The sequence below is a fragment of the Fundulus heteroclitus genome, unplaced genomic scaffold (assembly GCF_011125445.2).
Source record: "Fundulus heteroclitus isolate FHET01 unplaced genomic scaffold, MU-UCD_Fhet_4.1 scaffold_582, whole genome shotgun sequence".
Lineage (NCBI taxonomy): Eukaryota > Metazoa > Chordata > Actinopteri > Cyprinodontiformes > Fundulidae > Fundulus > Fundulus heteroclitus.
Window position 1 is genome coordinate 24,852 of NW_023397014.1, and position 23,808 is coordinate 48,659.

At 40.0% G+C, this 23,808-nt stretch overlaps 1 protein-coding gene and 10 non-coding genes across 11 annotated transcripts; 1 reads left to right on the plus strand and 10 right to left on the minus strand.

The window, feature by feature from the left end:
- Window positions 1-164: 164 nt before the first annotated feature.
- trnav-uac lies at window positions 165-237 on the minus strand. Its single transcript has one exon. It is a non-coding gene; the product is annotated as a tRNA-Val (tRNA).
- Window positions 238-923: 686 nt separating this feature from the next.
- trnav-uac lies at window positions 924-996 on the minus strand. The gene has a single exon. It is a non-coding gene; the product is annotated as a tRNA-Val (tRNA).
- Window positions 997-1,683: 687 nt separating this feature from the next.
- On the minus strand, window positions 1,684-1,756 carry trnav-uac. The gene has a single exon. It is a non-coding gene; the product is annotated as a tRNA-Val (tRNA).
- Window positions 1,757-2,441: 685 nt separating this feature from the next.
- trnav-uac lies at window positions 2,442-2,514 on the minus strand. Its single transcript has one exon. It is a non-coding gene; the product is annotated as a tRNA-Val (tRNA).
- A 685-nt stretch (window positions 2,515-3,199) lies between these two features.
- On the minus strand, window positions 3,200-3,272 carry trnav-uac. The gene has a single exon. It is a non-coding gene; the product is annotated as a tRNA-Val (tRNA).
- Window positions 3,273-3,959: 687 nt separating this feature from the next.
- On the minus strand, window positions 3,960-4,032 carry trnav-uac. Its single transcript has one exon. It is a non-coding gene; the product is annotated as a tRNA-Val (tRNA).
- A 685-nt stretch (window positions 4,033-4,717) lies between these two features.
- trnav-uac lies at window positions 4,718-4,790 on the minus strand. Its single transcript has one exon. It is a non-coding gene; the product is annotated as a tRNA-Val (tRNA).
- A 686-nt stretch (window positions 4,791-5,476) lies between these two features.
- On the minus strand, window positions 5,477-5,549 carry trnav-uac. Its single transcript has one exon. It is a non-coding gene; the product is annotated as a tRNA-Val (tRNA).
- Window positions 5,550-6,235: 686 nt separating this feature from the next.
- On the minus strand, window positions 6,236-6,308 carry trnav-uac. Its single transcript has one exon. It is a non-coding gene; the product is annotated as a tRNA-Val (tRNA).
- Window positions 6,309-6,993: 685 nt separating this feature from the next.
- trnav-uac lies at window positions 6,994-7,066 on the minus strand. The gene has a single exon. It is a non-coding gene; the product is annotated as a tRNA-Val (tRNA).
- A 2,642-nt stretch (window positions 7,067-9,708) lies between these two features.
- LOC105935852 (BRF2 RNA polymerase III transcription initiation factor subunit) lies at window positions 9,709-15,908 on the plus strand. The gene is made up of 4 exons (XM_012876444.3): window positions 9,709-9,856; window positions 10,963-11,022; window positions 12,731-13,052; window positions 14,754-15,908. The coding sequence occupies exons 1-4, from the start codon at window positions 9,709-9,711 to the stop codon at window positions 15,556-15,558; spliced, it is 1,335 nt and encodes a 444-aa protein (XP_012731898.2). The 3' UTR covers window positions 15,559-15,908.
- Window positions 15,909-23,808: the final 7,900 nt, after the last annotated feature.

Consider the following 23,808-nt stretch of genomic DNA (forward strand, 5'->3'; position numbering starts at 1 on the left):
TGGTCAGTGGGAACACTGGGTTTGGAGACTATGGTTCTAACCATCACAACTTCTAAACTTCTTTTAGTATCCTTTGAAGTGACATAGAATTTAAGATGAATCTGGTATGATCAATGCCAAATATACTCTAATCATACTCTTGAAACTCATTGGTTTCAATAAATTGTTTCTGCCAGGTCTTGAACCTGGGACCTTTTGCGTGTAAAGCAAACGTGATGACCACTACACTACAGAAACCCTGCACTTCTGCCCTTTCACTGGTTGAGTAGTCAGCATGGCTAACTATTGAAGCAACACAGGTAAGGAATAGAAAATTGCCGACTAATCATACCGAGCCATTCTTTTTCTGACCAAGTGGTTTATACCTTTAAGCATTAGGTTTCTGGATTTTTCCCATGTGTCAGAAAGTCTTGGACCAATGCAAAGTCCTTCTCAGTTACACACACATTTTGCTGTATCTTTGTAAAACGTTGTATTAACTTAATGCAATAACTAAATGAGTCAAGAAATTGAAATTCACGCAAAACTCTAATATAGGTTTCCATCATTTGTGAAGGGGACATTTTGTTGTCAATATTGCTCTGGCAGACAATACTAAGGGATCATCACCGGAGCAAACAAGGTTCCATTAAATTGCTCAATGCGAACACCGGGTTGGGAATCTACGGTTCTCTTGTTAAGGAGAGGTTTTGTTGTCAATATTGCACTGGTGGTAAATTCTAAGGAACCATCAAACATGAAAACAAGGTTCCATTTAATTGGTCAGTGGGAACACTGGGTTTGGAGACTATGGTTCTAACCATCACAACTTCTAAACTTCTTTTAGTATCCTTTGAAGTGACATAGAATTTAAGATGAATCTGGTATGATCAATGCCAAATATACTCTAATCATACTCTTGAAACTCATTGGTCTCAATAAATTGTTTCTGCCAGGTCTTGAACCTGGGACCTTTTGCGTGTAAAGCAAACGTGATGACCACTACACTACAGAAACCCTGCACTTCTGCCCTTTCACTGGTTGAGTAGTCAGCATGGCTAACTATTGAAGCAACACAGGTAAGGAATAGAAAATTGCCGACTAATCATACCGAGCCATTCTTTTTCTGACCTAAGTGGTTTATACCTTTAAGCATTAGGTTTCTGGATTTTTCCCATGTGTCAGAAAGTCTTGGACCAATGCAAAGTCCTTCTCAGTTACACACACATTTTGCTGTATCTTTGTAAAACGTTGTATTAACTTAATGCAATAACTAAATGAGTCAAGAAATTGAAATTCACGCAAAACTCTAATATAGGTTTCCATCATTTGTGAAGGGGACATTTTGTTGTCAATATTGCTCTGGCAGACAATACTAAGGGATCATCACCGGAGCAAACAAGGTTCCATTAAATTGCTCAATGCGAACACCGGGTTGGGAATCTACGGTTCTCTTGTTAAGGAGAGGTTTTGTTGTCAATATTGCACTGGTGGTAAATTCTAAGGAACCATCAAACATGAAAACAAGGTTCCATTTAATTGGTCAGTGGGAACACTGGGTTTGGAGACTATGGTTCTAACCATCACAACTTCTAAACTTCTTTTAGTATCCTTTGAAGTGACATAGAATTTAAGATGAATCTGGTATGATCAATGCCAAATATACTCTAATCATACTCTTGAAACTCATTGGTCTCAATAAATTGTTTCTGCCAGGTCTTGAACCTGGGACCTTTTGCGTGTAAAGCAAACGTGATGACCACTACACTACAGAAACCCTGCACTTCTGCCCTTTCACTGGTTGAGTAGTCAGCATGGCTAACTATTGAAGCAACACAGGTAAGGAATAGAAAATTGCCGACTAATCATACCGAGCCATTCTTTTTCTGACCAAGTGGTTTATACCTTTAAGCATTAGGTTTCTGGATTTTTCCATGTGTCAGAAAGTCTTGGACCAATGCAAAGTCCTTCTCAGTTACACACACATTTTGCTGTATCTTTGTAAAACGTTGTATTAACTTAATGCAATAACTAAATGAGTCAAGAAATTGAAATTCACGCAAAACTCTAATATAGGTTTCCATCATTTGTGAAGGGGACATTTTGTTGTCAATATTGCTCTGGCAGACAATACTAAGGGATCATCACCGGAGCAAACAAGGTTCCATTAAATTGCTCAATGCGAACACCGGGTTGGGAATCTACGGTTCTCTTGTTAAGGAGAGGTTTTGTTGTCAATATTGCACTGGTGGTAAATTCTAAGGAACCATCAAACATGAAAACAAGGTTCCATTTAATTGGTCAGTGGGAACACTGGGTTTGGAGACTATGGTTCTAACCATCACAACTTCTAAACTTCTTTTAGTATCCTTTGAAGTGACATAGAATTTAAGATGAATCTGGTATGATCAATGCCAAATATACTCTAATCATACTCTTGAAACTCATTGGTTTCAATAAATTGTTTCTGCCAGGTCTTGAACCTGGGACCTTTTGCGTGTAAAGCAAACGTGATGACCACTACACTACAGAAACCCTGCACTTCTGCCCTTTCACTGGTTGAGTAGTCAGCATGGCTAACTATTGAAGCAACACAGGTAAGGAATAGAAAATTGCCGACTAATCATACCGAGCCATTCTTTTTCTGACCAAGTGGTTTATACCTTTAAGCATTAGGTTTCTGGATTTTTCCATGTGTCAGAAAGTCTTGGACCAATGCAAAGTCCTTCTCAGTTACACACACATTTTGCTGTATCTTTGTAAAACGTTGTATTAACTTAATGCAATAACTAAATGAGTCAAGAAATTGAAATTCACGCAAAACTCTAATATAGGTTTCCATCATTTGTGAAGGGGACATTTTGTTGTCAATATTGCTCTGGCAGACAATACTAAGGGATCATCACCGGAGCAAACAAGGTTCCATTAAATTGCTCAATGCGAACACCGGGTTGGGAATCTACGGTTCTCTTGTTAAGGAGAGGTTTTGTTGTCAATATTGCACTGGTGGTAAATTCTAAGGAACCATCAAACATGAAAACAAGGTTCCATTTAATTGGTCAGTGGGAACACTGGGTTTGGAGACTATGGTTCTAACCATCACAACTTCTAAACTTCTTTTAGTATCCTTTGAAGTGACATAGAATTTAAGATGAATCTGGTATGATCAATGCCAAATATACTCTAATCATACTCTTGAAACTCATTGGTTTCAATAAATTGTTTCTGCCAGGTCTTGAACCTGGGACCTTTTGCGTGTAAAGCAAACGTGATGACCACTACACTACAGAAACCCTGCACTTCTGCCCTTTCACTGGTTGAGTAGTCAGCATGGCTAACTATTGAAGCAACACAGGTAAGGAATAGAAAATTGCCGACTAATCATACCGAGCCATTCTTTTTCTGACCTAAGTGGTTTATACCTTTAAGCATTAGGTTTCTGGATTTTTCCCATGTGTCAGAAAGTCTTGGACCAATGCAAAGTCCTTCTCAGTTACACACACATTTTGCTGTATCTTTGTAAAACGTTGTATTAACTTAATGCAATAACTAAATGAGTCAAGAAATTGAAATTCACGCAAAACTCTAATATAGGTTTCCATCATTTGTGAAGGGGACATTTTGTTGTCAATATTGCTCTGGCAGACAATACTAAGGGATCATCACCGGAGCAAACAAGGTTCCATTAAATTGCTCAATGCGAACACCGGGTTGGGAATCTACGGTTCTCTTGTTAAGGAGAGGTTTTGTTGTCAATATTGCACTGGTGGTAAATTCTAAGGAACCATCAAACATGAAAACAAGGTTCCATTTAATTGGTCAGTGGGAACACTGGGTTTGGAGACTATGGTTCTAACCATCACAACTTCTAAACTTCTTTTAGTATCCTTTGAAGTGACATAGAATTTAAGATGAATCTGGTATGATCAATGCCAAATATACTCTAATCATACTCTTGAAACTCATTGGTCTCAATAAATTGTTTCTGCCAGGTCTTGAACCTGGGACCTTTTGCGTGTAAAGCAAACGTGATGACCACTACACTACAGAAACCCTGCACTTCTGCCCTTTCACTGGTTGAGTAGTCAGCATGGCTAACTATTGAAGCAACACAGGTAAGGAATAGAAAATTGCCGACTAATCATACCGAGCCATTCTTTTTCTGACCAAGTGGTTTATACCTTTAAGCATTAGGTTTCTGGATTTTTCCATGTGTCAGAAAGTCTTGGACCAATGCAAAGTCCTTCTCAGTTACACACACATTTTGCTGTATCTTTGTAAAACGTTGTATTAACTTAATGCAATAACTAAATGAGTCAAGAAATTGAAATTCACGCAAAACTCTAATATAGGTTTCCATCATTTGTGAAGGGGACATTTTGTTGTCAATATTGCTCTGGCAGACAATACCAAGGGATCATCACCGGAGCAAATAAGGTTCCATTAAATTGTTCAATGCGAACACCGGGTTGGGAATCTACGGTTCTCTTGTTAAGGAGAGGTTTTGTTGTCAATATTGCACTGGTGGTAAATTCTAAGGAACCATCAAACATGAAAACAAGGTTCCATTTAATTGGTCAGTGGGAACACTGGGTTTGGAGACTATGGTTCTAACCATCACAACTTCTAAACTTCTTTTAGTATCCTTTGAAGTGACATAGAATTTAAGATGAATCTGGTATGATCAATGCCAAATATACTCTAATCATACTCTTGAAACTCATTGGTTTCAATAAATTGTTTCTGCCAGGTCTTGAACCTGGGACCTTTTGCATGTAAAGCAAACGTGATGACCACTACACTACAGAAACCCTGCACTTCTGCCCTTTCACTGGTTGAGTAGTCAGCATGGCTAACTATTGAAGCAACACAGGTAAGGAATAGAAAATTGCCGACTAATCATACCGAGCCATTCTTTTTCTGATTAACTGGTTTATACCTTTAAGCATTAGGTTTCTGGATTTTTCCCATGTGTCAGAAAGTCTTGGACCAATGCAAAGTCCTTCTCAGTTACACACACATTTTGCTGTATCTTTGTAAAACGTTGTATTAACTTAATGCAATAACTAAATGAGTCAAGAAATTGAAATTCACGCAAAACTCTAATATAGGTTTCCATCATTTGTGAAGGGGACATTTTGTTGTCAATATTGCTCTGGCAGACAATACTAAGGGATCATCACCGGAGCAAACAAGGTTCCATTAAATTGCTCAATGCGAACACCGGGTTGGGAATCTACGGTTCTCTTGTTAAGGAGAGGTTTTGTTGTCAATATTGCACTGGTGGTAAATTCTAAGGAACCATCAAACATGAAAACAAGGTTCCATTTAATTGGTCAGTGGGAACACTGGGTTTGGAGACTATGGTTCTAACCATCACAACTTCTAAACTTCTTTTAGTATCCTTTGAAGTGACATAGAATTTAAGATGAATCTGGTATGATCAATGCCAAATATACTCTAATCATACTCTTGAAACTCATTGGTCTCAATAAATTGTTTCTGCCAGGTCTTGAACCTGGGACCTTTTGCGTGTAAAGCAAACGTGATGACCACTACACTACAGAAACCCTGCACTTCTGCCCTTTCACTGGTTGAGTAGTCAGCATGGCTAACTATTGAAGCAACACAGGTAAGGAATAGAAAATTGCCGACTAATCATACCGAGCCATTCTTTTTCTGATTAACTGGTTTATACCTTTAAGCATTAGGTTTCTGGATTTTTCCCATGTGTCAGAAAGTCTTGGACCAATGCAAAGTCCTTCTCAGTTACACACACATTTTGCTGTATCTTTGTAAAACGTTGTATTAACTTAATGCAATAACCAAATGAGTCAAGAAATTGAAATTCACGCAAAACTCTAATATAGGTTTCCATCATTTGTGAAGGGGACATTTTGTTGTCAATATTGCTCTGGCAGACAATACTAAGGGATCATCACCGGAGCAAACAAGGTTCCATTAAATTGCTCAATGCGAACACCGGGTTGGGAATCTACGGTTCTCTTGTTAAGGAGAGGTTTTGTTGTCAATATTGCACTGGTGGTAAATTCTAAGGAACCATCAAACATGAAAACAAGGTTCCATTTAATTGGTCAGTGGGAACACTGGGTTTGGAGACTATGGTTCTAACCATCACAACTTCTAAACTTCTTTTAGTATCCTTTGAAGTGACATAGAATTTAAGATGAATCTGGTATGATCAATGCCAAATATACTCTAATCATACTCTTGAAACTCATTGGTCTCAATAAATTGTTTCTGCCAGGTCTTGAACCTGGGACCTTTTGCGTGTAAAGCAAACGTGATGACCACTACACTACAGAAACCCTGCACTTCTGCCCTTTCACTGGTTGAGTAGTCAGCATGGCTAACTATTGAAGCAACACAGGTAAGGAATAGAAAATTGCCGACTAATCATACCGAGCCATTCTTTTTCTGACCAAGTGGTTTATACCTTTAAGCATTAGGTTTCTGGATTTTTCCCATGTGTCAGAAAGTCTTGGACCAATGCAAAGTCCTTCTCAGTTACACACACATTTTGCTGTATCTTTGTAAAACGTTGTATTAACTTAATGCAATAACCAAATGAGTCAAGAAATTGAAATTCACGCAAAACTCTAATATAGGTTTCCATCATTTGTAAAGGGGACATTTTGTTGTCAATATTGCTCTGGCAGACAATACTAAGGGATCATCACCGGAGCAAACAAGGTTCCATTAAATTGCTCAATGCGAACACCGGGTTGGGAATCTACGGTTCTCTTGTTAAGGACAGGTTTTGTTGTCAATATTGCACTGGTGGTAAATTCTAAGGAACCATCAAACATGAAAACAAGGTTCCATTAAATTGATCAGTGGGAACACTGGGTTTGGAGACTATGGTTCTAACCATCACAACTTCCAAACTTCTTTTAGTATCCTTTGAAGTGACATACAATTAAGATGAATCTGGTATGATCAATGCCAAATATACTCTAATCATACTCTTGAAACTCATTGGTCTCAATAAATTGTTTCTGCCAGGTCTTGAACCTGGGACCTTTTGCGTGTAAAGCAAACGTGATGACCACTACACTACAGAAACCCTGCACTTCTGCCCTTTCACTGGTTGAGTAGTCAGCATGGCTAACTATTGAAGCAACACAGGTAAGGAATAGAAAATTGCCGACTAATCATACCGAGCCATTCTTTTTCTGACCAAGTGGTTTATACCTTTAAGCATTAGGTTTCTGGATTTTTCCCGTGTGTCAGAAAGTATTCAACCAATGCAAAGTCCTTCTCAGTTATACACACATTTTGCTGTATCTTTGTAAAACATTGAATTAAATTAACACAATAATTAAAATGAGTCAATCCAGGTTCCATTAAAGTGGTCAGTGGGAACACTGGGTATGAGACTATTTTTCTGGCCATCACAACCTCTAAACTCCTTTTGGTATCATTTGAACTGACATAGAATGTAAGTTTTTCATGTTGCTAATACAGAGACAGTGCTGAGCGAGCGGAGAAAAAAATCGAGCAAGCGCACAGCTGGTGTTCAGTGTAGAAGTAGCAGGTTAAGTGCGCGAGCAGACACAGAACCAAGCATGCACAGAGTTTTAACCGAGCCTGAGGATACCTGTTGGTTGAGAAGAGTTTATCATAGTTGAGCGCGCGCCAGACAGGGTGTTGTGTGCATTTGTGATGTTTAAACGCTGAATACCTGTCTCACTGCGTGCTCGGATTGGTTCCTGCGGGCTCAAGTCAAAGGCACAAATATAATGCCATACATTCACACATACTCCCTAAGAGGGAGAGGGAGATGACTAAACAACCGGCTACTGAAATCAGAACTGGCATCTCCCATTGGATGTATTTATAAACTAATAATTCTGGACTACGACAACATTTTCATTTTCTATTTGATGTTATTACACTTTTCCAGTTTGTTTTTAAAAGCAATACTGGATTTTTGCTAATTAAAATACAAATTAATTACACACTTTCCCTATAACATAAAATAAGATAAGCTTTATTGATCTCACATTGGAGAAATTCACATGTCACATCTGCTTAGTAATCAGTAGTTATAGGAAAGAGGAATCAAGTAGGACGAGTTGCATCAAATATATACACAGTATGTCCTCGTTATACCATGGAGTTTGTAGAAAAAGCCAAAAAGAAAGAAAAAAAAAATACAAAAAGAAATAAGGCAAAAGATGTCTTCTGTACATTCACTGTGGCTTATACACATGTGTATTGACATATATTCGGGTGTGGTAGCAACAGAAATTACTTCTTTCAGGATTATTGCACAGTGTATTAAATAGAATTGCACATTAGTTATTGCATGTTGGTTCTTACAGTTGCAGTTATAGTTACGGTTGTGGTTACAGTTATAATTACAGTCACTGTTACAGTTATTTTGCAGCATTGTATAATCTGATGGCAGCAGGGATTAAAAGGTCTTAAGCAGGGGCCTGCTCACTCCAAAGGACCTCAGTCTCCTCAGGAGGTGGAGGCAGCGGCGGCTCTGGCCCTTCTTATACAGAGCAGAGCGTCTGTGTTATGAGTCCAGTCCAGCTTATTATTGACGTGAACACCCAGGTATTTGAAACTCTCCACAGTTTCTATGTCCTGCCCCTGGATGTTCACAGGTGAGTGAGGTGGGGGTCTTCTCCTTCACCATTTTCTTGGACTTACTGGTGTTTAGGCACAGATGGTTTTTCTCACACCAGTCCACAAAGTCCATGATGACCGACCGGTACTCCAGCTTGTTCCCCTCAGAAACACAGCCCACAATGGCCGAGTCATCAGAGAACTTCTGAAGGTGGCAGCTGTCCGTGTTGTAAGTAAAGTCCGAGGTGTAGAGGGTGAAAAGACAGAACGGTGCCCTCTGACTGACAGCCGTGCAGCCGCACGTACTGAGGGCGGTCAGTGAGGTAGTCGATGGTCCAGTCAGCCAGTATCTTCATAACCAAAATCTAAACTTGGTCTCATATAGACCTTAAAGTCTCTGCCCTCAAATAATCTATTTTAATTTAAAACATTTATAATTAAATCAACTCTACATAAAGTTTGACCTGATGTGCCCCACTTCTAATTGATTGCAGATTAGAACAATGTCATTTTACATGTGTCTTAAAGTTTCCCTTATTGTAATGCATGTAACCAAAGCAATTCTCAAGCAGCTTAAATTCAAAAAACATAGCTGAATAAAGAAACGTCATTTGTTCCTGAAGTGATGTTTTTTTTTTTTTTTGCTGATTAATCTCTCTCAATGTGCCATAGGTTCACATTGTAAGGATATATATTTTTTAAATATTCATCAGTTCAAAATGAATGAGCCTATAAGTCTGTTTCGTTTCAATTGATTTCTAATATTACATTAGATGTGCAGTGTCTATGTACATAATCACTGATCTCTCTCTCTCTCTCTCTCTCTCTCTCTCTCTCTGTATGTATATATATATATATATATATATATATATATATATATATATATATATATATATATATATATATATATATATATATATATATATATATATATATATATATATCTCACACTTCGGACATTACCTGAACGAGTCGTTTAAGACGCGGAACTTGTTAGTTCGCTTGTATCTACCCGGGGACATTTAGGTTACCCACTCGGTAACGTTTGTTGATCGTACTTCCTCTGCGAGCTTCCTGGACTTCAAGTAGCGTCCATCAGGATAAACCAGCGGCTATTTATGATGTAAAATGTCGGCGGCGGGGTTGAGGTGTCCGGGCTGCGGCTCCTCTAACATTGTGGACGATGACCTGTACTGTCAAGCCCAGCGGGTGTGCGTGGACTGCGGCTCGGTGGTGTCTGAGGGGAGCTTGGCCGATGACCCGATCGGGGGTTCAGGTAGGAGGAAGACACCAGCACCCCTTTTGTTTTTACTGGTTTCTCATCTTTAGCTCATCACACACAGTCCAAGATTGTCATTAATGGACCTACGATTACTTGAATGTGTCAATCTTTAGTGATAACGATCCACCTGCCCGCTGAGCATGAATATGTGAAGGACGCGGGGGGGGGGGGGGGGAAACATCTCTTTAATATATAATTAAGAATATAAAAGATTGTCATGAATCTGAATTGTATATGTATAATATGTATATCTTTATATCTCGTATCTCTTTATGATATATATTCTTTGTGCAGCAGTCAAAATGTTCCAAGTTTTGCAAAACTGTTACTTGGGGACCCCTTCTGGCACCGTTAGAATTACTGCACCCACACCCATAAGCGTAAAATAAATTGCAGACGTATGTAATTTTTCTCAAAAATTAACAGATGCCTCTTCCTGACATATCTCTGTACAAATCCAAAAATATCAGATTTTTGTTCAGTTTGTATAGATCCAAGTCACTACAACAGATTAACTATTATTTTTATGCATTATGCACAATCCTAGTTGAAAACAAAAAAAAAAACAAAAACGGTTAGGGTTCCCAATCTTCTGCCCCAATTAATGCTGTTAATAAAATCCCAACCTTTCTCATTTCTTTCCTCCATCTCCTGAAATTAACTTTTGTATGACAATGTCTCCGTTCTCTGTCGCTTAAACCTGTTTCCCGCCGTTTTCATCCTGTGATGAACCGATTTGGAATCACATTAATTACTAAAACACGTGAGCCAGGTATGAGTCATGCTTCACACAAAACTTTTTAAAATACTGTTTTTACTGCCTCATTCCTGTAACTCGAACCCTTCGTCTATGAGAAGTGCACCTGTACAGAACCCAGGCATGCAAACTCCATGCAGAAAGACCTGTGGCCAGGATTCGGGTTCAGGATTTTCTGTTTCAAGGCCAGTTGCCTCACCGTGCAGCACCACTTAACTTTCAGCCTTTGTTAATTTAGTATTCAAACTTGAAACATTGCCGGTCACTTAATTAACAGGTGCAGTTCTGTTCAATTTGTCATTTGGTTAAATTTAATGTTGACTATGTGTCTTTTGCTCTCTAGATGTCAGCTACAGCAGGACCACAGCGGTGACAAAAAAACCCTGCCTCAATCTGATAAAAGGTGAGCTCTCCTCCACCAGAGTGGATTATGCTTGTTATGACTTTATACTCCATACTGTGCAAAAGCCTTCGGCCGCCACCAGATTCATTACATTTTTCCCTAAAGGAGTCAGACCTTATTTTTGAGCTTTCAAAGTGGCCTGGGCAAAACTTCTTCAGGCTTTCTGGAGGCTTATAAAATCTTTTTTTAGCACAAAGTTGAAAGACTGAAGAATGAATCGCCTCTGATGTGTTGCTTCATATTTTTTTGTATGATATCTTTTCGTGTTCTATGAAGTCTGGTCTAGAAAGGTTTTAGGCCTGCAGGTTGTCTGTCCTTCTACTGTCCCGTTTTCTCAGTGTAATTCAAAGAATGCTGCAGGTGAAAGATGCACCGTTCTCTACTGGAAGTCGCTTCGGGATCCACATCTATTAGTTCAGATGTAATAATTTATAAGTTGTTTTTTTTATATCTGAAAACATTTCCTGAAAAACAAAAATGATCTATTTCTGTTTTTGAAAAAAAAAAGTTTTATTCCAAACATACGTGTTAAAACTTGTTTTGTGTGAACAAGGGGACACATGATTAAAAAACAGTCCTTTGGAAATGCTATATTGCTGATATTGTTTCTGCAATGATAATTTAGACTATATATTTTGCAGCCTGATTATCTAGTTCTATGGTGGTCCTAATAGTAAAGAAGCCTTCATAAAAACATTCCTAAATAAATGAAAGCATTCATAAATCTCGGTATACAGCAGTATACTGTTCAGGCTTGTCTCTCTCTGTATCGTTAGACTTTGAAATGTAGATGATCAAATGTTTACCAGACTCATTAAGAAGAGGAAGCTACGAAGTAGCACACTAACCTTAGCACCTTTATCCCCTAGTGGTTAGCCTAACCCTGTTTTGTTTTTGTTTTTTCCATTGAGTACACACAATGCTGTCTAATAAAAGATTTAAAGGTGATCTCCACTGAAAATGTGACCAGTAAGTCTTTTATTCAACTTTGTCAGTTCAAGATTTATTTTCTTCAGAGTTTTAGACTAAATTGCCTAAACTAAATGTTTGTCTGTGCATACAGGCATACAATTAACCCACCATCCTTAATCCAAAGGGTATAATGTTATGTCAGCCCACCTTTTGCTGCTAAAATGGCTTCAACACTTCTAGGTAGCCTGTCCACTTGGTTTCCTCCAGAAGCAGATTTGTGAGGTCAGGAACTGAAGTTGGATGAGCAATCCTGGCTCTGTCTCTGCCCCTAATTCATCCCAAAGGTGTTCTTTTGGTTGGAGGTCAGGACTCTGTGCAGACTAGTCATGTTTTTCCCCAACAAACCGGCACATCCATGTCTTTATGGACCTTACTTTGTGTACCGGTGCACAGACCTGTTTGAAATGTTTGCAGTGTGCAGAGGGATTCGTTTCATGAAACTCTCTGCACACTGTTCAACTTAAAGGCCACATGAAGTTTGGCAGTATTTTGCTGTTGTCTCTGCAGAAAGTTAGTGGCCTCTGCACCCCTCTTGTGATTTTAAAGGGTCTACACTTGAATAAATGAGTTTATTACTGTTTTTTATGAGGGAGATTGATAGGAAAGCTTAAGATCAATTTAGCAAATAACAGAATAATAACTCATTTAAATGGGGAAAAGAAGATAACTGTGGCCTGGATTTAATTTTTTTTAGTACTACGCCAACATTTCCTCCTTTCATCCCATTTACACCAAGGTCTGGAGCGCGTCAAAGAAATATGTCGGATCCTCAGGCTCAGCAGCGAAATCGAGGATCTGGCATTGACGTATTTCAGGCAGGCCTACGTGCACGAGACCTTCATCAACGTGAGCCTGCAGAGGAAGGAGCTGCTTGCCGGTTGCTGCGTGTTTGTGAGCTGCGGACAGCGGGACTGGCCGATCACTCTGGGAACCATCTGCTGCCTGTTGAACGCTGACCAGACACTGGTGGGAGGCGTTTATCAGGAAATGATGAAGGTCCTGAACATCCAGGCTCCCTTTATCAATATCACAGATGTCATAGAAGCACATGTTCAAGAGTAAGTGGTGTGGAAGCTTTATTTTATATGTGGTAATTTAACATAGTTCTACAGGACCCAAAAAGTTAAAACTGTCACAGCCTTGACAGCCTTGAGACCACACTACAATGTAGGGTTGGATAGGTATTCTGCCATGTATTAAGAGTGCATTGAGCTCCCTGTTAAATCTAAAATAATGCATAAGACCCTTGCTTTAGCATGCTCCAAATGTTGGCATTGTTCATCTTCTTAGTAGCAGTACATTGGGGTCCTGAGTGAGGTATATGGGGGGAAAAAAAGGTTTCTTAGACTAAACAAATCAAATACTCCAACAGTGAATTCCTACTAGGGCTGAACAATTAATCGCATTTTCAATATAATCGCAATTTAAAAAAATGCAATTTCCAAATCGCAGAGTCTGCAATTTTCGGCTATGTAACAATCAGGGAATTAGACACGTCCATTAGGTGTTGGTAAAATGTTTAATGTGGGTTTGCCTCCACATGGAAGGGAAGACAGTTGCAGCAGTGAGATAATCTAATTTTATTACTTGTTTTAGAGTTTATATAATCATACATAGCATTAAGTACAGGTCAATCAGTTTAATACATAGACTTGCTTGTTGGTTGCACTTTATGTTCAACAAGAATTGATGTCCAAATCAACTAAAAGCTGTTCTCTTGAATAATATTCTGATTAATAGAAACATTAAAAGTTCTTGTTTTAAATAGTCCTTGTTTACAAACGTCTTTATTTAGACGCCATTTTTGTTGCTTGTGGTTAACGCAGAGAAAAGTCAAAATTGCAATTTTGGTTGAAATATATCGTAGGCAGAACGCAATCATTTCTGCTCTGAGTTTAGATGCTGCGGGTCTTTTAGCAACTAATCTGCACAGTGAGCAAACAAAATGATTTGTTGTTTGTATATGTTTAAAAAGACATGATAAATTAAACTGGAAAAAAAATCGCATTAAATCGCAATATTAAGAAAAAAAATCGCAATTAGATTATTTTCCAAAATCGTTCAGCCCTAATTCCTACTATCTTCATGCCGATAGATGACACACAACACTCCTTGTATATAAGAATAATCTGCACTGGGCTCCAAGCTGGTTAGAAGCACACGCACACCTTCAAATTGTGCACAAGCTGGAAAATGGTGATTGCTGGGAGAATTAAAAAGGCACAAAGATTGTCAGACTGCTGTTTTATATTAAAATATTAAAAGTGTACCTATCAGGCTTTCAAATATAAAGCCACTCTGTCATTTTTATTAAAAGCAGGGGTGAAAAAGCTGATTGTAGAAGCTCACATGGATATTATAATGGGATTTTCCGATAAATAATAAAAACGACCTTAAACTTCGTAACCTCCATTTTGATGATCAGTGAAAAACACAGATTTTACATTTGTATGTATGATTTCTCCTGAACTCCAGTTTCCTCCAACGGCCCAAAAACATGCATCTTATGTTAATTGGTCTTTTCTAACTAACCCTACCAGTGGGCGTGCCTGGCATCCCGCCGGCTCTGTTCCCCGCAACTCAACCACTAACCGCCGTAGTTGGACTCCAGCGACAACATAACGATGACATTTTCCATCTCTTGGATGCGCATCTAGATGTGTCGGGGCTCCTACGAAAATATTGCATCTGCTACACCGATGGACCAAACTAAATCGGATTTTAAAACCTTTTTTTTTTCTTGCATTTTTTTTTGACAGATACAAAATCAGTGCACAACATGTTCCCGAAGAGCTGGCCGAGGAGTCCGAAGCGTTGACCAAGCGAGCCGTGGCGCTGGTGGAGCTGGCAGCAGATTCCTGGATTGTGACCGGACGACGGCTCCTACCGATCATGATGGCGGCGACGTATTTGGCCTGGCAGTCTCTGAACCCCAACAAGCATCGCATCAGGTTCCCCCTTAGCAAATTCTGTCAGGTGGCCCAGGTGCAAAAGCGCACAACAGCTACGTTGAGAATAACGGAGCTGAAGCAGGCGCTGTGTAAGCTTGGGAGGGAACTTCCTTGGATCAGGGAAGCGGTGACCGAAAACAATGTAGTTCGTCTGGTGGAGGATATTCTGGACCACAGACATACCCTGCTGGCGAGTGCTCTAAAAAACCACGAGAAGGCTAAGCAAGATGATTGCACCCAGACCGACTCTTCGAACCCTCTCACAGGGGAGGTGGCGCCATCCCAGCTGTCTGAGAGCAGGGATGAGACGGCAAACGCTTCCTCCAGGGTGCAACCCTGTCCCCAAAACAGTAGGGAGAACCCAGAAGGAGACGTGGACGACGACCATCAGGGCGAAGATCTGGAGCCAAACTGGGGTAAAAGGGTCCTGTTTGCTCCTCCGTGTGTGATTCATCGCAAGAGGAGGAGAGTGGAGCAGCCTGTTCAGAACGTTACCGGAGACGAGGAAATCTCCGACAGCGAGATCGACTCGTACATCCGCACGCCACAAGAAGTTCGGGACTTTACCCTGATGCAGAACATGGTGTCCGTCTCTGACAGTGGGAAGGCATAGCTAACTTGCACTTCTTTCAACACGAATTAGTTTTTTTTTTTTTTTATGACCCACGTTAAATTTTCAAAGGTTTAACAACCTTGTTTTTGCATTTGTTCTTCCATACAACGAAGCCTGCCGCTTTCCTGTCTGCTGGAGACAGTGAGATCGTTTTTTCATTATTTTGTATGCAGCTTAGGTTGTTCATTCAAAATATAAGCTAAGCTATTTGTTCCCTTTTTTGCCATGATGTTGTTTGCAGGAGAATTTTATTTAATGCAATCTTTATTTACCACAAGTTCTGTGCAACAGATGTGACATGCTGTATTTTGTGAGGAAGCCAGAAATAATTTTGTTGTGGGTAACTCTAATGACATTAAAATATTATTTTCCTAAATTCCTGTCATTTATGAAAAGCCGGGGGGGGGGGGGGGGGGGGGGGGGTATTTTAAATGGCTCTTTAAAACCAAGTAGGAGCCTTCATGTTACTTTCCTGAGGGTCCAGAGTTGTGAAGGTTTCAGTCACTACTATGCTTCAGTATTTATATTGAATTCTGTATCAGAGAATGGAAATTAAAATGACTGAGATTGCCTCGAGTGTTTCTGTAAAGCATCTATAAATCTGATGGTTGCTTTTGTAATACAGTTGTAGCTAAAGGTTTTGGGACCTGCAGATACTTTGCTTTGGACTGATCAAATTGTTTCATCAGAGGTATTGATGATTCAATAATATTTACATTGTTAAAGACTTCTGCAGTTCATCCTGATGCTTGTGATGTCAGCTTCTGGACTGAATCCAGAGTAATGGTGACACATTCTTGCTTTGTCGTTGCATGGAGTTTCCTTAACAAATCTTTTGAGATCTCACTACTGGTACTTGATAGAATTAGATCTGGGGAATTTCTGGCCGTTGACCCAATCCAAGTTTGTTTCATGCTATTCTTTTTTTTATATAGCAGTGTTTGGCCCATATTCATGGTCAAAAGGATGCCCCAGGGTGCTTTCCTGTCAACGCGACAGAGGGCTTTTTTTGTTTTTGTACCCCATTCATCTGCAGTCCAGTTCTAGTGCATCCCAAAAAAATTCCAGTCTTTCCTTAATTTTGGAGAGAAGAGGCTTCTTTGCTTCCGCTCTTGTCTAAAAGTCTCCGCCCCAGTGTGTCTGCAGAAGTTCACATACCTGCCTGCTGCCATTTCTGAGCAAGCTCTGAAGTTGGTGTGTGGGGTGCTAAATGTGGGGAACGTAGAACTTGCGCTAAACACTGTGGATAAAGGATCAAGTCACTACATGGGCGCGTGACTGACTGAGATGCTTTTATACCCGAATGTGGGGCTATGATGATGAAAGCATCTACCCTTTGAACCAATACGCCTTAAGAGGGCAGCACTTGGATGGTTTTAAGACTAATTTAGCTGAAGTAAACAAGTTCACATGAAAATGTTAAAAAATTGTAAAGCAAAAATTAGAATAGCAACCTTAGCTACAATTTACACAGTTTATTTCCAAGATAAAGTTGATTTTTGGGATACGTTCCACTTAGACTTAGACTTTCTTTATTGTCATTTTGTAGCACAGAGTGCATACAGAACGAAATTTCGTTTTTTCATACAGCTCAGAAAGATTGCAGTAACTCTACAGGATACCTTGCAGTGAATTTACAGTACAGGATAAGAAAAATGCAGTGGTAAATCACAGTCAAATACAGGATAACTTTCAATTAACTTTCGGATAAAGTGCAGCAGTGAGCAGTAGGCAGATTGAAATGTAAAAACAATGTAAGCAATGTAAACAATTATGCAGTAAGGTGCAGCAGTGATTTAACAATAGACAGTTGCATTGTAAACAGTTTTGCAGTACGTTTCCGGAAAAAGTGCAGCAGCGATATTGAAGGATACATACAAATGTGCAAATTAGCGGGTCGAGTGTGGTACACAGTCCGTTTTTATACTTCAGCAGTTCAACAGTCTGATGGCAGCAGGGAAAAAGCTTTTGCAGAACCTGGTGGACCTGCAACGGATGCTGCGGAACCTCTTTCCAGAGGGCAGCAGGGAGAATAGTCTATGGTGGGGGTGTGAGGGGTCCCTGATGATGTTACGGGCTCGAGACACACAGCGCTGCGATGAAATGTCTTTAATGGAGGGAAGAGGAGCCCCGATGATCCCTTCTGCTGTCCTCACCACTCTCCTCACGTTCTTCCAGCCGGAGGCACTGCAGCCTCCACACCACACAGAGAGACAGCTGGTCAGAATACTCTCTATGGTGCTTCTGTAGAAAGTCGTGAGGATGGGCGGGGGCAGGCGGGCTCTCCTCATCCTCCGCAGAAAGTACAGTCGCTTCTGTGCCCTCTTCACCAGTGACATGGTGTTCATAGTCCAGCTGAGGTTGTTCGTGATGTGCACCCCCAGGAACTTGGTGCTGCTGACCACCTCCACAGCTGAGTTGTTGATGAGCAGTGGAGCATGGTGGGGCCGGTTCTTCCTGAAGTCGACGATGATCTCCTTCGTCTTCTCCACGTTCAGGATCAGGCTGTTGTCTCTGCACCAGCCCACCAGCTGCTCCACCTCCTCTCTGTAGTCCTGGTCGTTGTCGTCTCTGATCAGGCCCACCACCGTTGTGTCGTCCGCAAACTTCACGATGTGATTGGTGGTGAACCTGGGGACGCAGTCGTGTGTCATCAGGGTGAACAGCAGGGGGCTCAGGACGCAGCCCTGAGGGGAGCCCGTGCTGAGGGTGATGACATCAGAGGTGTTCTGTCCGACCCGGACTGATTGAGGTCTGTTGGTTAGGAAGTCCAGCAGCCAGTTGCGAAGGGGTGTGCTGAAGCCCAGATGCTCCAGTTTTCCCACCAGATGCTGTGGGATGATGGTGTTGAACGCTGAACTGAAGTCCAGGAACAGCATCCGCACGTGCGTGTTCTTCTCCTCCAGGTGTGCCAGGCTCAGGTGAAGAGCAGAGGAGATGGCGTCCTCAGTGGAGCGGTTCCGTCGGTAGGCAAACTGGAACGGGTCGAGTGTTGGGGGGAGACTGGAGACGATGTGTTCCTTTACCAGCCTTTCAAAGCACTTCATCATGATGGGAGTCAGTGCAACAGGCCGGTAGTCGTTGAAACAGGTGACTTGAGGTTTCTTTGGCACCGGAATGATGGAGGCGGACTTGAAGCATGCTGGCACTGTGGCTTGGTCCAGCGAGGTGTTAAAAATGTCTGTGAGGACACCAGCCAGCTGACCTGCACACTCCTTGAGCACCTGCCCAGGTATGTTGTCGGGACCTGGGGCCTTTCGCGGGTTGACTCTCCTCAGAGTCTTCAACACGTCGGCAGTGTCAAGGCAGAGGACCTCCTCTTCCTGATGGGGAACAGCTTTCACTGCTGGAGTGCTGTTTGGTGCCTCAAACCTCCCAAAGAAGTTATTTAGTCCATTGAGGAAGTCAGCATCAACTTCACCCACCGGGGGGGAGGGCGTGTTGTATTCAGTGATCGCCCGGATGCCTTTCCACATGCTCCTGGTGTTGCTGGCATTGTGGAAAAGCTCCTGGATTTAAAGCCAGGCTAAGGATGTGAATATTTAATATTTTAGATCAAACCTTTAGTTGTGGAGGAAAATTCCTGGTTGTCATTGGGAACCTGCCGTCATTAATTTATTCATGTTTTACCCTCTGAGTAAAATAATCTACAAAGCTTTTGATCTTCAGCAGGGTCTTGTAATGATAAACCCTTGAAGCTTTTCTACATAACTTTGAAGCTTCCACATGTAACTGCTTTGTGTTGTATGGGGAGTGATGGCCTTGTGGTCAGAGCAGAGCGTGCTCTGAGAAGAATGTAAGCACTTGGTTCAAACCCTGCAGACTGCTTCTAGGGGTCCCTGAGCAACACCCTGCTTAACTATGAGCTGCCTAAGGGATGGGATAAATGTAGAAGACAAATTTAATTGAAATGTGCAATGATAAAGATTTCCTTTTGCTAAAATGTACAGTCTTCTCCGTTACTCTAGCTGATTTAGGTTTTGACACAATTTATTTCATGTTATTTTTATGATGAGAGTTTTTTTGTCACATGTCAAATGATTTCCAAGTAAAACTGCTTTTATGCTGCTTGCTTTCTTGGCCAGGATTAGTCATTTCCTGGTTAAACACTAGGCGTATGTAAGTACATAAAAAAGTGTGACAGAAGAACCAACCACTCTGTTACAATTAAAAAAAAAAAAACGACAAATCTTTCAGTGAATTAAACTGAATTGAAATACAATATTGTTCCCAAGGGCCAATCTATTTGCAGCAGAGTCCTCAAAGTCACAACAATAAACACAAGAACACCCAAAAGAAATAAACATTTACAATATTTTTTGCAGGACTCCAGACAGCACAATTTATCTAAAATAAATGAAAAACTCAACAACTAAAATAAGACTTCAAGTAGGTCTACTGATCTTGCCCTTTGGGCATAAGTAAGCCTTCCAGATGAAAGAAGCCTGAATTCAGTGTGCAGAGCATGCTGGGCCTTTAAGGATCAATGCTGCCCTCTTAGTGACTCTTATTCTGAAGGCCGGATTAATGTCTCTCAAGTCAGTACCAGCAGTCCTTGTACAGAACTTGACTATGCTCATCAGCCTCTTTGTATTTGCCATGCTGACATTAATAAATCAGTACACCTTTACAAAAGTTAAAACAGATTGTAAAAAATAAACATGAAACATTTTTTAAAAGAAATTGAGCAACATTAAAACCATTTGATTTTCCTAAAAAGAACAGCCTCTGGTTGTCTGTCTTACAGATGGCATCATTTAGCCTGAGAAGTTACCTTACTGTTCAGAATGGTCCTTAAATACTTGTACTGGCTGACAATCCCTACCACTGGACTATTAATGAGTGTTGCTACAAACATAGGCTGATTTCTTGGGAAATTAATCTGCACCGCTTTTGTTTTTCAAACATTTAGCTGCAAGTATGAGTTGTTGCACCATTCACTGATTCGGGCCAAACCTCTGTCCTGCACAAGGCTAACAATTAAAGAGTTGTCTGCAAATTTAAAGATAAACCTCGACTTAAATTGGTGTGACTGCTGCTGCAACAACTATAGTTCTTATTGTCCTCTCTTCCAATAGGATCGCTACACCAAGTTTGTCCACCATTATTGTTTTGAAAAGAATGGTATGTTTTTTTTCTTGAAATTAGAGTATTTTTCCTTGATTTGAGCAGCTGAATAAGATAATTTGCCAATGGAATATTTGCACTTCAAAAAGGAACAATTCATCTCCATCATCTTATTTCAAGTGCAGTATATCTAATTATCTTATTTTAGGGGTAAAATACTCACTCTAGCTGGTCATTTTTCAGTTTGAGGCCTTACAATGGTGTGCATTCGTTCAAGCTGGAATTTGAAAAAAAAAAAAAAAAGGGAAGCGTCACATCTGGAGGTAGCCCAATGCTACCATATATACAGCATGTTCATGGATCCTGTTATAATACAGGGAGCACAAGGATCTGAGGCAAGCTGACTTTTAATCTAAGCATGAGCAGCAACGACAAGGAATTATTGTTAACAACACTAAGCTCAGAATTTCCCATTAAGAAGCACACATCTAGATGCACATTGACATGCCACCAGAAAATGTCATTATGGTAATAAATTGTGGCTGAATTCCATTTACTTCCTACTCACTAATGGATGTGTCTGATTATAGCAGGGCTTAGAGGGACAACAGGTCACAGCAGCATTTTTATTAATGTTTCTCATAACTCCTGAGCTTAGTTCATGCTTGGAAGTCCAAATGAGACCTAGACAAAGTTAATGAAATGGGATCTTTCAATATTTTTACATTTCTGGGATAGCCAGTGTGTCCTTCTCAATACCTGTATGATGAATTTTACCCATTTTAAAATCAAAAGTATCTATGCAGTATTGTTTCCATGTTTTCATGTTGTTCTTACTAGCAATATACATCATCTGGTTGGTAATTTTTACAAAATAATTACTTTCTGCAGGAAGATTAGATGGATTTTTCCCTGCAGGCTTAAAGCTAAACCTCGCTGCTCAGAAAGTTTTGGTTCATTTCACAATTCTTTTTTCTTGAGTCAAACAGAATAGTAAATGGTTGTTCTTGTTTCACAGAAAGCATTAGTGCTCCTGCTGCAGACAGAACCCCATCAATCTGCAGGAAGCCTGTTAGCAAGCTTCAGACAATGTTGACATGATTTACGGGATCAATAAATTATCACATTTCCCTGTTCTGAGCAAGTCTCATTGACATGCAAACACTCTTAGCTTTCTGTGCATCTAATTAGGAAATCCAGCCAAGCAGCTGCACATTGACCAAGTTTAATTTAATTTCCACCAAAATATACTTACACTGATCTGAAGCCAGGGTTGTCTCAGATTTATGGTTCAGTTTTCAAGCTCTTTTATTTGCACTTTTATCTGCTTTGTTTACATTTATTTAACATGCATCAGCAAACACATTCTTGCATAAAACAGTTGAATAATTAACAAATAACAGCAAAAATCCCATTTACATGTAAAAACATTAAAATATAATATGGGTATTGAACACGTCAATCTTTTTCTCAATAAATATTTATCAATGGGGCTGACATAAAGGTTTACATCAGCTGTAGGTAACAACCCAGCTAATAACACTTGTAACAAAGTAAAAGGAAAACACACCTTTATTTATTTTTGTAGCAAAGTGGAATATCACAATGAAATTAAACCTGAACTCCCTTACTAAAATTTATTTGGAACATGTTAGATGAAAATGAAGCATTTTTGTTGATAATAATAGCTTCTAGATGTCTTGTGTCTGGAGAAACCCCTCCCAAGCATTATGCAGCTAGGATTTTTGACACATTCTTCCACACAAACTGTCTTAAAATCTTAAAGGTTCTGGGTTCCTAAATTCTTTCCAAGGATTTTTCTACCAGATTTTCATTGGGAGACTAACTTGGCCATTCTAGCAGCTTTATTATCTTTCTCTAAAGCCAATTTTGATTTTCTTGGTTGTATTGTCTTGTCTAAAATCCATTCATGTTTCCTTTTATAGATTTATCAAAACTGCCAGTTCCATATGGTGATAAACAGCCCCACACCACGATGTTCCCATCATCTTTTTTCTATAGTGTTTTAGGGATGATGTATAAGGACATTTCATCTCCCAACATGGTTTATTGACATGGTTTGGTCACTGATGCCTGAGAGTTTGGACTAGTTTCAGCATTGGCTTGCATATATGTTTTGCAAAAAACTTAGATGAGCTACTTTTTCTTAAGCAGTGGACTTTTGTGCTATGAGCTTGCAGGTACGCCATTGAGGTTGAGTGCTACAGTTACTGTTTTCATATAAAAAACTTTCTGAAGCACTCTGTCAATTTCTCTTGAAAAACTCTTCTGATTATTACTTTGACTCCTATGTCAACAACCTTGCAAGGAGCACTTGGTCATGCCTGGTTAATTGGGAAATTATGTTCTTCCTCTTATCTGGAACACGACATATCTCACTGGAACATGTAGGAGTTAAGAAATATGTCTCTATCCAACAATATGTTCTGCGACACCAGCCATGCTTTACTCCAATTGCCATGTGAATTTTGAGCGAACTTTTAAAACGCTGCAAAGAAGAACACGTGAATTAAGCATGTTTCCATCCACTGGTTTAGAGCTAATTAACCAGACTACACAAAGTGTAATTTTGTCACAAATCTATGTCAGATATAGCCATAATAAAGAGGAAGTAGAGGTTGCAAACTAGCATGGACCGCACATCTAAACAAACTGTTCATGTCAACTAGTATTGGAGACGTTACATGCTGTCTGGAGATGTTGAGAAAAAAATGCACTGCTATGGGAGCCTGGGAGTATAATAAGTATGACAATGTAAACATATCCTCCATGTATTGGCAACAGCTAATAGCTAATACCTACGGTAATCGTGTGAAATGGTTTTTGGCACTGTTGTCATGTCTCCTTTTTTTTTCTAATGTCTCTTAAAAAAATTTTTTTGGCTGATCTCTGGATGTGCAGTCACTTATCTGGGGTCTAAAACAAGCGACTATTAACACGAGTAAAGAGACCCAGCCCGTCTTACTGCTATCCTACAGACAGTGAATGGGCCAGGTGATACTCCTTTGCATACTATACACACGTACCCTCAGAGAGAGACGAACAACACAACCCATTTCTGCCGGTAGGACGGACTATTTGCTGGACCACACTGCCCTGTTTCTAACACAACGCCAAAAGTAAACTTTACTGTTATATTAAACTAACCTACCTATCCAGCAG

What these genes read in the sequence shown, in the direction of transcription:
- LOC105935852 (XM_012876444.3), top strand. Translation starts at nt 9,709, where the DNA reads ATGTCGGCGGCGGGGTTGAGGTGTCCGGGCTGCGGCTCCTCTAACATT. An exon ending in CTGCCTCAATCTGATAAAAG is followed by an intron (nt 11,023 to 12,730) that starts GTGAGCTCTCCT and finishes ATTTACACCAAG; the next exon opens with GTCTGGAGCGCGTCAAAGAA. An exon ending in ATAGAAGCACATGTTCAAGA is followed by an intron (nt 13,053 to 14,753) that starts GTAAGTGGTGTG and finishes TTTTTTTGACAG; the next exon opens with ATACAAAATCAGTGCACAAC.